We start from the raw sequence: 16,084 nt of genomic DNA on the forward strand, positions 1-16,084 counted from the left end.
TATGCCTATAGTGGTATAAGTGAAAAACATAAGCTACACAGTTATAATAACTAGGTAGAAAAATGCATAGAACCAAAAAGACTGGAAGAAAGAACAATTAGCTTTCAGGTGCCATTTACCAATTGTTGGGCATCCTTTTTTTAAAAATGATTTATTGTCAGGCATCTTTTAGCCCAGGTATCAAAGTATAAAATTGACCAAGGACTTAATGTACATCCTATATGTATATATATTTTTAATCGATTTCTATGCAGATGTTTTTGCACACCTGTCTGTGATTTGTCCCTCCTTCCCACTTGATAACTGTGTGGCCCACAGAATTCTTTGACCATAGTGATTGGACTTCAGAGTGAAGAAGTCCAGTTGCTTGTCAGTACCTTAGTAGTATTACCAGAATACCCAGTTTTTGCTAGGGTATCATATGATGCAGGACGGCAGTTACTAGTAATGTTTCTTAGGTAAATTCTTTGAGCTGAGAGACAAGTTAGAGAATTCCCTTTGGAGATCAATTAAATTTAGGCTTAGAAAAGCAGAAGAAACAGACTTTATTACCCATTAAGAGTTCTCTGAGCTAATCAGTTTGGTTAACAAGTTATAGAGATATGCTAGAGGGAATGTCTCTTGAAGTCCAGGGTAGAGTTATGGACCAAGTTGGGAGCAGCTACCGAGGTCAGTCTGGGAAGGTAAGCTAAACAGCTAGGCTGGTTCACTGCCTGCCAGAGATGTGGTTGAGGATCACCATCCACGTTAACAGGGTGCATTTCAAGAAAGTGAAAGTGCCACTTTGAATTGCTGCTCTTTGACACATGTCAAAGTTCAGGAGAAGGGACATGCTGTGCGTAGGACATGGGGAAGATAGCAGTTGTACCAAGAATGAATGGAAGAGGAAGGGGAGCAGGAAACCTTGACTATTCCCCCAGGTGAGAAAGTGGAATTAGGTCATTGATACTTGGCTGGATCTGCCGGGCCCTTACTGACCCTTTGCCCTTCAACAGGTGACCCTGCCCTTAGCATGAGCCACTGGATGTTCCATCAGCAGGCCCTGCAGGAGTACATCCTGATGTGCTGCCAGTGCCCTGCGGGGGGGCTTCTGGATAAACCTGGCAAGTGAGTGTTTTCTCTCTGGGGAGGGAAGGGAGAGGGGAGGAGAGAGCAGAGGGGCATGCACCCCAGGCCTACTCAGAGCCAGATCTCAAGAGCAGAGGTGTCACCTTCAGCACCTGCATAGCGCTAGGTTGTATGGGAAAAAGCACCCAGTTGGGAGCACCCCTTGAGGCCATTGATCCTGGCACCTCCAGCTGCCCGTCTTGTCCCCCAGCTTGCATGCAACCCCCTCCCCCAGACAGGGAAACAGATTGCTGGGTAGATAACTCTTCTTTTTTTAAAAAAACAAAAACAAAAAAAAACAAAAAAAAAAACTGATCTAAATAGAATAGGATACAGGATTTTAAAACCCCTCAGTGTTGTAGAGACTGTAATCATGACAACTATTATAGAGTGGATTAAATGATTAAGCTCAAATCTGAGATGGCTTATGTGTTATAAAAAGAAAAAGGGAAATAAAATAAGTCCTCTCACCTTTGTTACCCACCCTCTGTCTCCCCCAACCCCAGCACACGTCCTGCTGCTCTTGGCATCCAGGGGAAGGCCTGGTCCCGCAATTTATCAGGAAGAATGTGGCCCATTTCTAGATACTTAGGTATTTTTCTAGAGAAGTATATCAATTTATCATTAGTACTGCCCCTGGAGAGCCCTTTCTAGAAGACAGCTGGAGAGACTGACTTTAAAATTACAGTTTCCTTTAATAGTTTAAGGTAAAAAAAGAAAGAAAAGAAAAAAAATACAGTTCCCACTGCTGGGCAGGGCTGGAGGATGGGGGTTTTATTTTATTGTATTTTACTTTTTTGAGACAGGGTCTCACCCTGTCACCCAGGCTGGAGTGCAGTGTCACAATCATGGCTCACTGCAGCCTTCACCTCTTGGGCTCGAGTGATCCTCCTGCTTCAGCCTCCCAAGTAACTGGAATTACAGGCATCGGCCACCACACCTAGCTAATTTTTAATTTTTTGTAGAGACGGGGTCTCCCATGTTGCCCAAGTTGGTTTTGAACTCCTGGCCTCAAACCGTTCTCTTGCCTCAGCCTCCTGCGTGCTGGGATTATGGGTGTGAGCCACTGTGCTCAGCCAGTGGGGCTTTAAATAACACTGCTGGGAAAACCATGCCTCCTCTAGCCACATGGAGGATGGGGGGGACGTGTGATTGCACCAGTGGTCTCTGAATTGGTGTGGCTACATTTGTAGATGTGTGCGGAGCAGAGGAGCGCCTGCTCAGAGCTGCCTGTCCTTACAGGTCGCGTGATTTCTACCACACCTGCTACTGCCTGAGCGGCCTGTCCATAGCCCAGCACTTCGGCAGCGGAGCCATGTTGCATGATGTGGTCCTGGGTGTGCCCGAAAACGCTCTGGTAAGGCGGGTGCAGGGCTTCACACCCCTTCTCCACAGGGATCTCGCGGACAGAAGGCTTTCCAAGCAAGCAGAACTGGCTCTGCATTTCCTGTGTGGACAGGCGGAAGCTTGTGGTCCCTCTGCCCTTCGAGCTGTGCAGCCGTTAGTGAGGATGTGACCACAGAGGAGACGCACCTCTGGGCAAGCTCAGGGTTCCAGATGGGCGGTCTGATCTGTCAAAGAGCTGTTGTGCCTTTATCCCAGGGCTGAGGACCTAGCCCACTGCTGGTATTAGCTTCCCCTAGAGGTGGCCACAGTTACGTGTCACTCTGAGGCTGTGAGTCCCAGCAGGCTCGTGATAGCACTGCAGCCATGCGGCACTGGCTGTACAGCCTGCCGCGTCTCTCCCAGAGGCTCAGCTTAGATGCCATCTCTTCAGAGAATGAGATCCCCAGAACGCTCTGCCTCAGCGCCTTGTTCATATTCTTTGTAGTACTTTACTCAGTTGGTGTGTTGTTTAATGTGTGTTTGTCTGCTTTCCTGAAAAAACAATAGCCCTGTGAGGGCAGGATGCTCACTGCTGCAGCCAGCTGAGGACAACCCGGAGGTGCTCTGAGCCTAGACGTGAGCCTGGACATGAATCCAATGGAGACTGTCCCCAGTGATCAAATCACAGGGCCCATGCAGACTGTCATGAATTTTTGTGTGCAGTTCCCTACTCTTACTAAGCCCTACTTCCAGTGTAAACATGGCCTGCTGCTACCATCTAGGTCACTGCCTTATTTTCTCATCTGTGTCGTTGTAACCTTCCTTTTTTGTTTAAAAAAATTTTTTAATTTTTAATTTTTTTTTGTGAGACAAAGTCTCACTCTGTCACCCAGGCTGGAGTGCAGTGGCATGATATTGGCTCACTGCAACCTCCACCTCCCAGGTTCAAGCAATTCTCGTGCCTCAGCCTCCTGAGTAGCTGGGATTACAGGCATGCACCACCACACCCAGCTAATTTTTGTATTTTTAGTAGAGACAGGGTTTCCCCATGTTGGCCAGGCTGGTCTCAAACTCCTGGCCTCAAGTGATATGCCCGCCTCGGCCTCCCAAGGTGCCAGGATTACATGTGTGAGCCACCACGCCTGGCCCCATCTTTGTTTCTTTTAATTGGGAAACATTTCAAATGGAAGAAACACAAATGGCCAATAGATAGTTGAAAAGATGCTCAACCTCATTCTTAATCAGAAAAACAACCACCCAGCTTTTCCAGGCCCTAATTATTTCCCCCTATTTGCCTCTTATGTAGCTCTCTTCCAATTTTTTTTCCTCCCTCCTTCTCCAGAGGTAACCCTGTCCCAAATTTGACATGTATCATGCCTGTGGATGTTTTTGTGCTATTGCTACATACATATGTATCTATAAGCAATATATAGTTTTTTATAAGCAATATAACAGTTGCTTGCATGTTTTCAAACTTTTTGTAATGGTACCTACTGTACCAGTCATTCTGCATTGCTTTTTCCACTTGCCATTGTATTTTTGAGGTTTATCTGTTTTCACATGTGTTGCTCCAGTTTATTCATTTTAACTATTATATGATACTCCCTTGTATAAATGTACCCCAGTGTATTTCTCTGTTCTCCTGCTAGTTATCAATTTTTTGCTATTACAGTGTTGCAGTGAACGTTGTGGTATCTGTCTCATTGGGTTCACATGTTAGAATGTCTCCAGGAGGGGACCTGCTGGGTTGAAGGGGACACATATTGTCATCTTTGATAGATAGCTCTGTAACTGCTCCCCAGTGTGGTTGTGTAAGATGAATCAATCCATAGTCAGACCTTTTCCTTTTTGCCAATTTGATGGGTGTGAAATGGTATTTGTTTGATTTTGTGTTTTCCTGATTACTGGTGAGGTTGAGAATATTTTCAAATGTTTGTTGGCCATTTGTGTTGTCTTCTGTGAATTGCCTGCCAGTTCATATTCTGTGCTCATTTTCTTACTGGTGGGTAACTTCAGTTGTTTTCCCTTAAGTATTTATAGTTCTCTGTATATTTTTAATACTAATCTTCTGTCAGTTACATGTGTGTAGTGAATATCTTCCAGCTTGTGACTTGTCTTTTCATTTTGTGACCCTGATTTGCGTTGCTATAAGAGAATACCTGAGACTAGGTAATGTATAAAGACAAGAGGTTTATTTAGCTCATGGTTCTATAGACTGAGAAATTCAAGGGCATGGCTCTGGCTTCTGGCAAGGGTTGTGCTGCATTATAACATGTGGAAATCAAAGGGGAAGCCAACCCATGCAAACAGAGGAGAGCCTGAGAGCATCCTGGCTTTATAACAGCCTACCCTTGCAGGAACTAACCCATTCCCTCAAGGACTAATCCAGACTCCCCAGAGCAAGAGTGAGAGCTCACGCACTACTGCAAGAACAGCACCAAGGCACTCCTGAGGGATCCACCCCTCAAACCCAACACATTCCACAAACCCCACCTCTCAACATAGCCACCTTGGGGATCAGATTTCAACATTAATTTTTGTGGGGACAAATAAACCACATCCAAACCATAGCATTTTGTTTTTAGTGTTTTTTTGTTAAATAGAAGATTTTAGGCCAGATATGGTGGTTCGCACCTGTAAACCTAGCACCTTGGGAGGCTGAGGTGGGAGAATCGCTTGAGCCCAGGTAGTTAAGGCTGCAGTGAGCTCTGTTTGCTCCAGTCTGGGAGATAGAGTGAGACCCTGCCCCCAGCACCCCTTCCCCACAAAAATATTTTAATATTTTAATTTTGAAGTGGTCAAATCTATTTGTCTTTTCTGTCATTCAGGGGTTTGTTTTTGGGGGAGGGTAGGTGAGGATTAACTTAAGGAATCTCTACCATTTTTTGAGGGAAGCAGACAAAAGGAGGCACACATTAAACAAATACATCACAAATTGTGATGCGTGCTATGAAGGGAATGAACAAGGCAATGCAGCAAGTCATTAAGTGTAACTTCTTCTAAATAGTCTAAAGCTTGCTTTTTTAATCTAGATTTTTAATTCTCTTGGATTTGGTTTCTGTGTATGGTGAGGCTTGGATATAATGTTATCTTTTTTCCATATGGATAACCAGTTGACCAGCACCATTTACTGTAGTCTACAACCTTTCCTGCTGATGTGTATCTCATGTGTACCACACCCTCAAGTTTCCATACATGAAGGGGCCCTGTTTCTGGACTCTCTATTTTGTTCCTTTGGTCTGTTTGCCTATCTGCACTCTTTTAAGCAAGTCTGAAAACAGGTAGGCAAGTCCTGTCTGCCTTGTTGTTTTTCTTCGAAATTGCCTTGGCTATTCTTTGCCTTTTGCTTTTTCCTGTGAATTGTAGGATCAGCCTGTCAAGTTCTAATGGGATTTTTATTGGAATTGCACTACATTTTAGATTAATAGGAGAGAACCAACTTGTTTTTTTTTTTTCTTCCTGTCTTCCCAGGAGTACAAAGAGAACTGACTTCTTTTCAATATTTAGGCTTCCATTTATGAACATAATTTTTCTTTTCTTTAATGTCTTTCAGTGGTTTTTTTATAATTTTTTCCATAAAGGACTAGCATTTTTTTTTTTTCGGTTAGAGTTATGTCTAATTTACAGTTTTCATGTCTCTTGTGACTGGAATCTTTTCTTATTTTCAGTTTTGTAACTGTTTGTTACTAGTGTATAGAAATGCTAATAATATTTATAAATCTTGTGTCCAGCCACCTTGTTGAACTCTTAATAGTTTTAAGTTTGTCTAAGTTAGTTTCCATTTTATTTTTCTTGCCTTGTATTGTTGGGTAAGATCCCCACATAGTGCTGACTAAAGGTAGTAGAGGGCATTCCTCTCTTGCTCCTGATTGTAATGGGAAGGCTTTTTATAATCTGATCATTAAGCATGATGTTTACTGTAGGGTTGTGATAGTTACATTATATCAAGTTAGTGATATTCACTTTTATTCCTGATTTGCTAGGTTGTTTTTGTTAGTTTCAGTCATAAGGTAGTGTTAAATTTTATTGAATGCTTTCTCCACATCTGATTTTTCTTCTTTAATATGATATGTTTCATTAATATTCTGATGTTAAGCCTTATATTCCCAGGATAAGCCCTTCTTGGTCATAGTAGAGACAGTGTGTCTGTGTCTGTGTGTTTTGTTCAGTATACTGCTGGATTCAGTTTGCCAGTATGTTTGCCTAGTACTTTTATTTAGGATTTTTTTGCATGTGCATTCATAAGAAAGATTGATCTAAAATTTTATTGTATTGTCCTTTTCCAGTGTTTCAGGATAATATCATAGCCTCATAAAATTAAATGGGTAGCTTCCTGCACCTCTTACCTTTTTTCTTTTTCTTTTCTTTTTCAGAGACATGATCTCACTCTGTCACTCATGCTGGAGTGCAGTGCTGTGATCATAGCTCACTGCAGCCTGGAACTCCTGGGCTCAAGCTATCCTCCTGCCTTAGCCTCCCAAGTAGCAGGGACTACAGGTGCACACCACCAGAACCTGCTAATTTTTAAATTTTTTGTAGAGACAGGGTTTTGCTATGTTGCCTAGTCTGGTCTTGAACTCTTGGCCTCAAGCTATCCTACCTCAGCCACCCAAAGTGCTGGGATTATAGGTGTGAGCCATTGTACCTGGCCCCTGCACTGGCCCCCTTTTTTTTTTCAGTCCTTAAAAGGTTTGTATAGATCAGAGATTATCTGTTTCTTTGTAGGTTTGATACTACTTGCCTGAGAAACCATCTAGGTCTAGTATCTTTTAAGGTATGTGGGGGTGGCAGAATAAGCAATTGTTGTTACTAATTTCTTCATGTAGGCCTTTAAAAATTCCTTAAGTCAATTTTGGCAGTTTTCCTGGTTTTTAAAAATTATTGTTTTATCTGAATTTTTGTATGTTTCAGCATGAGGTTGCTCCTAGTATTCTCTCAAAATTTTTTAAATCTCTCCTGCAGTTGTGTCCCCTCCTTCATTATCCCACAGTGGGAGAATCCTGAATATTGGCCTAGGATTATGCCGTGTCAAATCTAAAGTTGCTTTTGGGTTTCTGTGATGTACTAGAATAACATCTATTTAATTTAAATTTCGTATTTAAATTTTGTTTATATATTTAAATATGATCTGACAGCCTTACTACATATTAGGGTTGTGGTCCTTTTTTCTTTTTCTTTTTTTTTTTTTTTTGAGACAGAGTCTTGCTGTTGCCCAGGTTAGAGTGCAGTGGCACAATCTTGGCTCACTGCAACCTCCACCTCCCGGGTTCAAGCAATTCTCCTGCTTCAGCCTCCCAACTAGCTGGGATTACAGACACTCACCATCATGCCCGGCTAATTTTTGTAGAGACGGGGTTTCACCATCTTGGCCAGGCTGGTCTTGAACTCCTGACCTCGGGTGATCCATCCACCTCGGCCTCCCAAAATGCTGGGATTACAGGCATGAGCCACCGCGTCCGGCCCCCTTTTTCTTGATTATAAATGTAAATACATGTTTATTGTTTTAATAATTGGGATACATAAAATATAAAAAAGAAAATGAAAAACAATCATATCACTATTAATATTCTGGTGTGGGTACAATTTTTGCCATTTATATACATCACAGGTACAAATACACTTTTTAAAAAGTTTGAGACCAGGTGTGGTGGCTCACACCTGTAACCCCAGCACTTTGGGAGGCCGAGGCGGGTGGATCACCTGAGGTCAGGAGTTCGAGACCAGCCGGACCAACATGGTGAAACCCTGTCTCTACTAAAAATACAAAAATTACCCAGGCGTGGTGGCTCACACCTGTAATCCCAGCTACTCAGGAGGCTGAGGCAGGAGAATTGCTTGAACACAGGAGGCAGAGGTTGCAGTGAGCTAAGATCGTGTCATTGCACTCCAGCCTGGGCAACAGAGCAAGACTCTCTCAAAAAAAAAAAAAAAAAAAAACCGTTTGAGATAGTATTGTACATACTGTTTTCTCACATAATATGTTGTAAGTATTTGCCTATATCATTAAATATTTAAATGCGTGTTTATAATGGCTGTATATTAACCTGTGTCCCATGTACTAGATAGTTTTAGCAAATACACCATTTTTGAACCTTTGGGCTTTGTGTGTATCTCTGATTCCTTATACTAAATTCTTAGAAGTGCCTTTCATGGAGCAAAGGATGTGTTATGTTTTCAAGGACCACCGGGGTGATTAACTGGCACCTTTTCTTCTCTTTGCAGCAGCCCACTCACCCAGTGTACAACATTGGACCAGACAAGGTGATCCAGGCCACTACATACTTTCTACAGAAGCCAGTCCCAGGTTTTGAGGAGCTTAAGGATGAGACATCGGCAGAGCCTGCAACCGACTAGAGGACCTGGGTCCCGGCAGCTCTTTGCTCACCCATCTCCCCAGTCAGACAAGGTTTATATGTTTCAATACATACTGCATTCTGTGCTACACAAGCCTTAGCCTCAGTGGAGCTGTGGTTCTCTTGGTACTTTCTTGTCAAACAAAACCAATGGCTCTGGGTTTGGAGAACACAGTGGCTGGTTTTAAAAATTCTTTCCACACCTGTCAAACCAAAAATCTATCAGCCCACGTGGTGTGGTTGGTGAACAGTGCACGCCAGGAGGAAGCAGTCCCTCCTCACCAGCTCTCCAGCCAGGACGATCACACAGAGATGAATGGCATCTGAGTATTACGGCATCCAGAGCCACTGCTGACTCCCACTTGCACGCCACCATTCAGTCACCAGACTGGGTGCCCTCCAATGGGTGGAATAAGTCTGCTTCATGCCAAGGCTGGGCTTTGGGTCCCACCAAGATGAGTTCTCTGTAAGACTGTGGTGGGGTTGCACCAGGAGGTGCCTCTGCCTCTCGACTTGCACCCTGGTCATTTGTAAGGGAAAAGAGCTGGAGGTGGGGAGAGAAAGATCTCCTTCAGTTGGGAATCCTTCCACTTCAACACTGGAGAACTGAGCCTTGCATCTCTCCAGGGTCCAAGGCCACGCTTGGTGCACAGGCAAGACTTGCTTCAGCCCCAGGTGTGGTGACTTAGACCTAGGAAACCAATTATGAGTGGAAAGTGAACCTCTAGTTCAACTGTGCCAGAGGAAACAGCCCTCCAGTGCCCACCTGCCTCACTCCTCCCTATCATGTACCGTGAAAACCCCCTCTGATGGCCTCAAGGCAGTGCCTGCAGGCCGAGGCCCTTCTGGGGGTTTCTATCTTTCTTCCACCAGACTCCAAGCCCACTCTCCTCCAAGACTGTGTTGTCTTTTCTCACCAAGAGTATTAACACTACTACGTCTTTCACCTTAATTTATGACTCAGGATTTATTCACGTCCTGCCCACTCTAGGCTCACAGGAATAAAATCAAGTGCTAGACACACTGGCTGCTACTAAGGCACTAGCCTCTGTAGCTGGTGGTGGCAGCATGGGGTGCCGCCCAGCGTGCTGGGTCCTGGCAGTGCCTCTGCTGTGCTGCACATTGAGCCCTTTCTCGGTCAGTGGAGTATCAAGTTGGGCCATCTGTCTACTGACCTGGCCTTCATGTAAGCAGCTGTGGGCTGCAGGCAGACAGGAGCTCAGAGATGCAGCATGAGGCGCTTAGAAAAACCTGGCCATTTGCTGCCTCTAATTCCCTTTTGCTTTGACATATTGGGCTATGTATTACCTCCTTGAAATAATAAAAGAATAACATTTTCTATGATGTCTCTTATTTGTGATCTGTACCAAGAAAATGCCCAATGGTAGGAGCTACTAAAGGTTGCTCAGGGATCGTCAGTCTCCTGTGTGCAGGATTCCAGACTGTTCATATCGGTGGTGACAGAGGAGTGACCGAGTTCCATCCTCACATGCTGTCTCCTCCAGTAGAGGAAGCCGTGGGCCTAACAGAGAGTGGGAAGAGTTGTTTTCCAAGCTCCCTGGGGTAATTCGGTATGCTATGTCCCAGCCCTCCACACACTGCACTTCATGGTCTGTCTCCAACAGACAGCAAGGACTGAGCCTAGTAGCCCCAGAGCAGGCTGACTTAGCAAGGGTGGGTGGATGTCTGGCCAGAGGCAGGGGCTGTCACAGGGACAGGCTGGAACTCTGTGGCCACTTGGCTTTCCCTTCCTCTGGCGAGAGACCCTCTCCCATGGGAGGCCAAGAACATGGATGTCCTGTGGCCTGACCCTCTTGGAGGGGAGAGAAGATGGTGTCCTTAGAGGGCACCCAAATCCATGTAAATAAGCCAAATGCACATCCAGGAATGTAATTCCTGCCCCCTGTGCTATTTTTGCCCTGTTAACAAAGGTTTGCACTGCAAGGCAACATATTGAAATGCATCCTTTCCATCACTATAACAAAAGGCAAAATCCTCTCAGCACTAGGAGCCTCAAGGTATTGTGAGATTAATTGCAGTAATAATTAGTGTGGTTAATAGAAGGGATTGCTTCAGTCTGAACTGGCTTTTTACCAAGAAGGAGGGATCTGAGTTGGGCCCCAAAGGGTAGGTAAAGTTAGTCTGGGTAGAGAAGAGAAAGGGTTATTTCAGGAGAGTTTACACTGGCATATCCATGAGACATCCTTTTCCAGAGGGTTTCCTGACAGCCCTCAAGGTGAGTCCTAGAGATTTGTCTGTTCACTCATTTGAGATAGGATCTTGCTCAAATGCACCCAGGCTGGAGTGCAGTGGCACAATCATGGCTCACTGCAGCCTCAACCTCCTGGGCTCAGAAGATCTTCCTGCCTTAGCTAGGACCTCCCAAGTAGCTAGGACCACAGGTGCACACCACCACAGCTAGCTAATTTTTGTATTTTTTATAGAAATGGGGTTTCACCACGTTGCCCAAGCTGGTCTCGAGCTCCTGGGCTCAAGCGATCTTCCCGCCTCAGCCTCCCAAAGTGCTGAGATTACGGGTGTGAGCCACCGCACCTTTGGAGAGATTTATTATGTGACTCCTTGAGTAGAAGACATTTATGTAGCATTCAAGGTGGATGACCCCAAATACTTTCTCCCATCAATAAACACAAAACTAATACAGATCTCTGTATCCAGGTGGGCTCCAGTTTCACCCTTAGACCCACCTTGAACACCAGATAAGTTGGGAAGCCTGCCAGACCCTACAGGGAGCGGAGCATAAAGAGAACTTCATGGATAATCAGGATAATCAGGGATAATCAGGCGATAATAATACCAGTAAACAATAGTTCCACACTGCTCTCCCTTCTTGGTATTATTGAGCATTCTTCCATATCTTTCATGACTGGGATGCTTTTCATGTAATATTAGTGTCAAGTGACAAATAGTAAGGATTGGACCAAGCATTCTAGTTGCCCACACGCACTGCTTGGTGGCATTTACTGCCTTTGAATAGGAAGGAAAGTATAATATGATTTAAGACACCATTGCAACTGGTAGAAAACTTGACCCAAACTGGCTTTTGAAGCAAAAGAGGCAATCTGTTGACTCAAACTGCAGAGTCCAGGAATTAGGCTGGTCCTATTAGGTTCCTCACCCTCCCTCCATCTTTCTACATTAGCCTCAATCTCAGGCTCTCCATGGGGTTGTAAAATGGCAGCACCAATAGCTCCAGACCCTACATCCTGTTGGGGTCAGGTTCAGCAGACAGGCACACTTGGTTCCACCCCAGCCTTCCTTCCAGCGAGTATCATTGTGTTTCACTGGCTTCAACCAAACTAAGTGCCTTTCCAAGAAGCAGTCCAATGGCTTGGAGAATACAGTGCACCAATTGGCCGAAGTCTTGGTCACATGCCTCTCCCATGAGAGGGAAATGAGGCTTCATTAGAAGCACGTAGTTTTTGGGAACGGGGAAGGAACAAAGCTCCAAATGCAAATTAGGATTGTTGCCAAAGGGGTAAATGGATGCTAGAGAGGCAAATGGCCATTGCTCTCAAACAGTGGATTATTACTGGGATAGAAGCCTGTAGGGACACTGTTGGCATCCATGCCACTCCTCCCCACCTGTGGCAGCCAAAAAGTTTGCCAGGGCTTGCTGCCCTCCTACCTCCAGGCCCAGGCCCTGACTGGCTAAGCCAATAATTTTCATTTATCTCGCTTTGCCCCAGTAATTTGTTCAGGTTGGGAGTAACTCAGGCTTAAGTCAGTCAGCATGATTTGTCCTTGCCCCAGTGATCAATTCAGAGCACAAGCATGTGACCTAAAATAGTCTAAAGAGAGAGACGTCGTGGACACTGTATGACAGGGGGAAAAGCAGCTCTTTCCTATTAGGGGATGGTAGAATGTGTGGCCTGGGCCTCCTCTAACCATTTTTCTACCTAGAAGGAAACCAGCATGAGAAGCCAGCACACACATATGCTCTGAGACTGAGAAACATGGCCCTGATCACATGGCTCCCGAGGCCCACGTGGCCTCTGGATTTTCAGTTATATGAGACAATGTGAGTTGGACTTACTATTACCTGCAACTGAAAGCAACCTAATACAGTCATGTCACTTAATGACGAGGATACACCCTGAGAAAAGCAGTCAGGTGATCTCGTCATTGTGTGAACATCATGGAGTGCACTTACACAGACCTAGATGGCCTAGCCTACCGCACACCTAGGCTAGATGGGGTAGCCTGTTGCTCCTAGGCTACAAACCTGTGCAGCTTGTCACCGTACTGGATACTGTAGGCAACTGGAACACAGTGGTAAGTATTTGTGAATCTAAACATGGAAAAGGTACAGTAAAAATACAGTATTATGATCTCACGGGACCACTGTCGTACATGCATTCTGTTGTTAACCAAAACATTATGTGGCGTGACTACATACAAAACTCTACCACCAATTAGCCCCAAGACCAAGGCTTTACCTGCTGCTTAAAAAGTGCTGACCACTCTTGCCTCATCTGCTCAAACAATAACCCCTAAGACAGTCCCTCCTGTTCTACCGCCTCTCATTTGATCCTTGACTCACCTTGTAAGGTGGGTGAAGCAGGCGTATTACCTGCCTTTTACAACTGGAGAAACAGGTTGGAGAGCTTACGTAAATCACCCAAGGTTTCCCAGCTGTCAAGTGGTGGTGCCTGAGCCCGAGCCCGTATCTGCTGCCTCCAAAGCCCATGCCCTTCCACCACCACAGGCCTCTGAAGGAAGGTGAGAGGTCTCGGGGAATAGGGGGCACTGGTGAAACATGCTTGGTTTACCTCTAGGCTGGATGACTGAGGCCCTGAATACCAGCTGCCATCTGTCACTAGGTCAGGGATGGTGACAGCAAATAGGGCAGGCCCCTCACCCTTCTAATGAGGTCTCCACTTGCCGCCAAGTGTGTGGCCACACCAGTGCAGTGTGATGCCATGTGGCTCAGTGAGGCCGTGATGAGTCCGTCTTCCCAGGAGCTGACCTGACAGCAGCCAGCTTTCTCCAACCTGGCCCAGGCACATCTAACAGGTTCCTGCACATCCTCACACTTTCCTGCAGTAACCCTCCTTGCCTCTGTTTTCCACCAGCTGGGGAACTGGGGCCAGGTGGCCTCACGTTCCTCCCTCCCGCTTCTCTGGCACATCCAAGAACAAAACCAGGCAGGGCAGGGACAGGGCGCTCATCATTAGCCCAGCTTAATGGAAACTTTCCCTTGCCCTCTGCTCCCCCTGAGGAAATACAGCGCTTACAAAATAACAATAAGAAAAATGCATGGCCGGGTGTGGTGGCTCACGCCTGTAATCCCAACACTTTGGGAGGCCAAGACAGGCAGATCACCTAAGGTTGGGAGTTCATGACCAGCCTGACCAACATGGAGAAACCCCGTCTCTACTAAAAATACAAAATTAGCCGCGCGTGGTGGTGCATACCTGTAATCCTAGCTACTCGGGAGGCTTAGAGGCTTAGGTAGGAGAATCGCTTGAACCCAGGAGGCAGAGGTTGTGGTGAGCTGAGATTGCACCCTTGCACTCCAGCCTGGGCAACAAGAGTGAAATTCCATCTCAAAAAAAAAAAAAAAAAAAAAATGTATTTTTTAGGTCGGGTGGGATGGCTCATGACTGTAATCCCAACACTTTGGGAGGCCAAGGCTGGAAGATCACTTGAACTCAGGAGTTTGAGACCAGCCTGAGCGACATAGCTACACTCTGTCTCTACAAAAATTAAAAAAAGAAAGAAATTAGTTGGATGCGGTGGCACACACCTGTGCTCACAGCTACTTGGGAGGCTAAAATGGGGGGATCACTTGAGCCTGAGAAGTAAAGGCTGCAGTAAGCCATGATTATGCCACTGTACTCCAGCCTGGGTGACACAGCAAGACCCTGTCTTTAAAAAAAAAAAAAAAAAAGCATTTTAAAAAATAAACATTTTGGAATAGTTTGAGATTGACAGAAAAATTGCAAAGATAGTACACAGAGTTCCCACAGACCCATTAGTCAGTTTTCCCTATTAACATCTTCCACTAATAGGTGGCATTTGCCATAATGAATGAACCAATTTTGATACATTACTAACAAAAGTCCATACCTTATTTGAATTCCCCTAGTTTTTACCTAATGGCCTTTTTCTGTCCCAAGATCCCACCCAGGACACTACATTACACTGAGCTGTCATGTCTCATGTCTCCTTAGACTCCACTTGGTTTTGACGGTTTCTCATTCTTTCCTTGTTTTTGATGACTTTGACAGTTTTGAAAAGTATGGCCAGGTATTTTGTAGAACATCCCTCAGGTGGGATTTGTTTGATGTTATCCTTATGACTAGATGGGGTTATGTTTTTTTTTTTTTCCAAGAGACAGTGTCTTGCTCTGTCGCCCAGGCTAGATAGAGTACAGTGGATCATGGCTCACTGCAGCCTCAACCTCCTGGGCTCAAGCAATCCTCCTGGTCAGCTTCCTGAGTAGGTGGGACCACAGGCACACACCACCATGTGCAGCTAATTACATTTTTTTTTTTTTTTTTTTTTTTGGTAGAGGCAGGCTCTTGCTATGTTGCCCAGGCTGGTCTTGAACTGCTAGACTTAAGCAATCATCCTCCCTTGGCCTCCCAAAGTGCTATGATTACAGGCATGAGCCACCGTGCCCAGACCATGCGTAACAGTTTTTTGGAGGAAGGCCACAGAGGTAAAGTACCATTCTCATCACACATCAAGGATACATACTATCAACCTGCTTCATCATGTTTATGCTGATGTTACCCTTCATCGCCTGGCTGAGGTAGTTTGTCAGGTTCCTCCATAAGGTTACTTTTTGTCCCTTTCTTGAATGTATCCTTTAGAAGGTAGCTACTATATGCAGTCCACGCTTAAGAAGTGGGGAGGTGGCTCACGCCTGTAATCCCAGCACTTTGGCAGGCTGAGGCAGGTGGATCACTTGAGGTCAGGAGTTCGAGACCAGCCTGGCCAACATGATGAAACCCCATAGCAACTAAAAACACAAAAATTAGCCTGGTGTGGTGGCATACACCTGTAATCTCAGCTACTCGAGAAGCTGAGGCAGGAGAATCGCTTGAACCTGGGAGGCGGAGGTTGCAGTGAGCTGAGATTGTGCCACTGCACTCCAACCTGGGTGACAGCGTGAGACTCTGTCTCAAAACAACAAACAGAAGTGGGGAGTTATGCTCCATATGTTTGAAGGCAGAGCACCTGCATAAACTACCCAGAATTCTACATGGGAGATGTTTATTCTCAATTTATTCAACCATTTCTTTCACTATGGACTCGTTTATTTTATACTT

The 16,084-nt window shown here is 45.2% G+C and overlaps 2 protein-coding genes across 4 annotated transcripts in view; one reads left to right on the forward strand and one right to left on the reverse strand.

Moving 5' to 3' along the window:
- Positions 1-10,125, forward strand: part of FNTB (farnesyltransferase, CAAX box, beta) — a 75,300-nt gene extending 65,175 nt beyond the window's left edge. Inside the window, 3 exon segments of one of the 2 annotated variants that reach the window (NM_001302412.1) lie at positions 996-1,107; positions 2,350-2,464; positions 8,656-8,880. In NM_001302412.1, the coding sequence (NP_001289341.1) occupies positions 996-1,107; positions 2,350-2,464; positions 8,656-8,787 (359 nt within the window). In that variant the 3' untranslated portion in view covers positions 8,788-8,880. 2 annotated transcript variants of the gene reach the window in all.
- MAX (MYC associated factor X) overlaps positions 1-16,084 on the reverse strand; it is a 99,028-nt gene that overhangs the window by 48,398 nt on the left and 34,546 nt on the right. The window lies entirely within an intron of this gene.

Source organism: Pan troglodytes, chromosome 15 (assembly GCF_028858775.2).
Source record: "Pan troglodytes isolate AG18354 chromosome 15, NHGRI_mPanTro3-v2.0_pri, whole genome shotgun sequence".
In the NCBI taxonomy this organism is placed as follows: Eukaryota; Metazoa; Chordata; class Mammalia; order Primates; family Hominidae; genus Pan; species Pan troglodytes.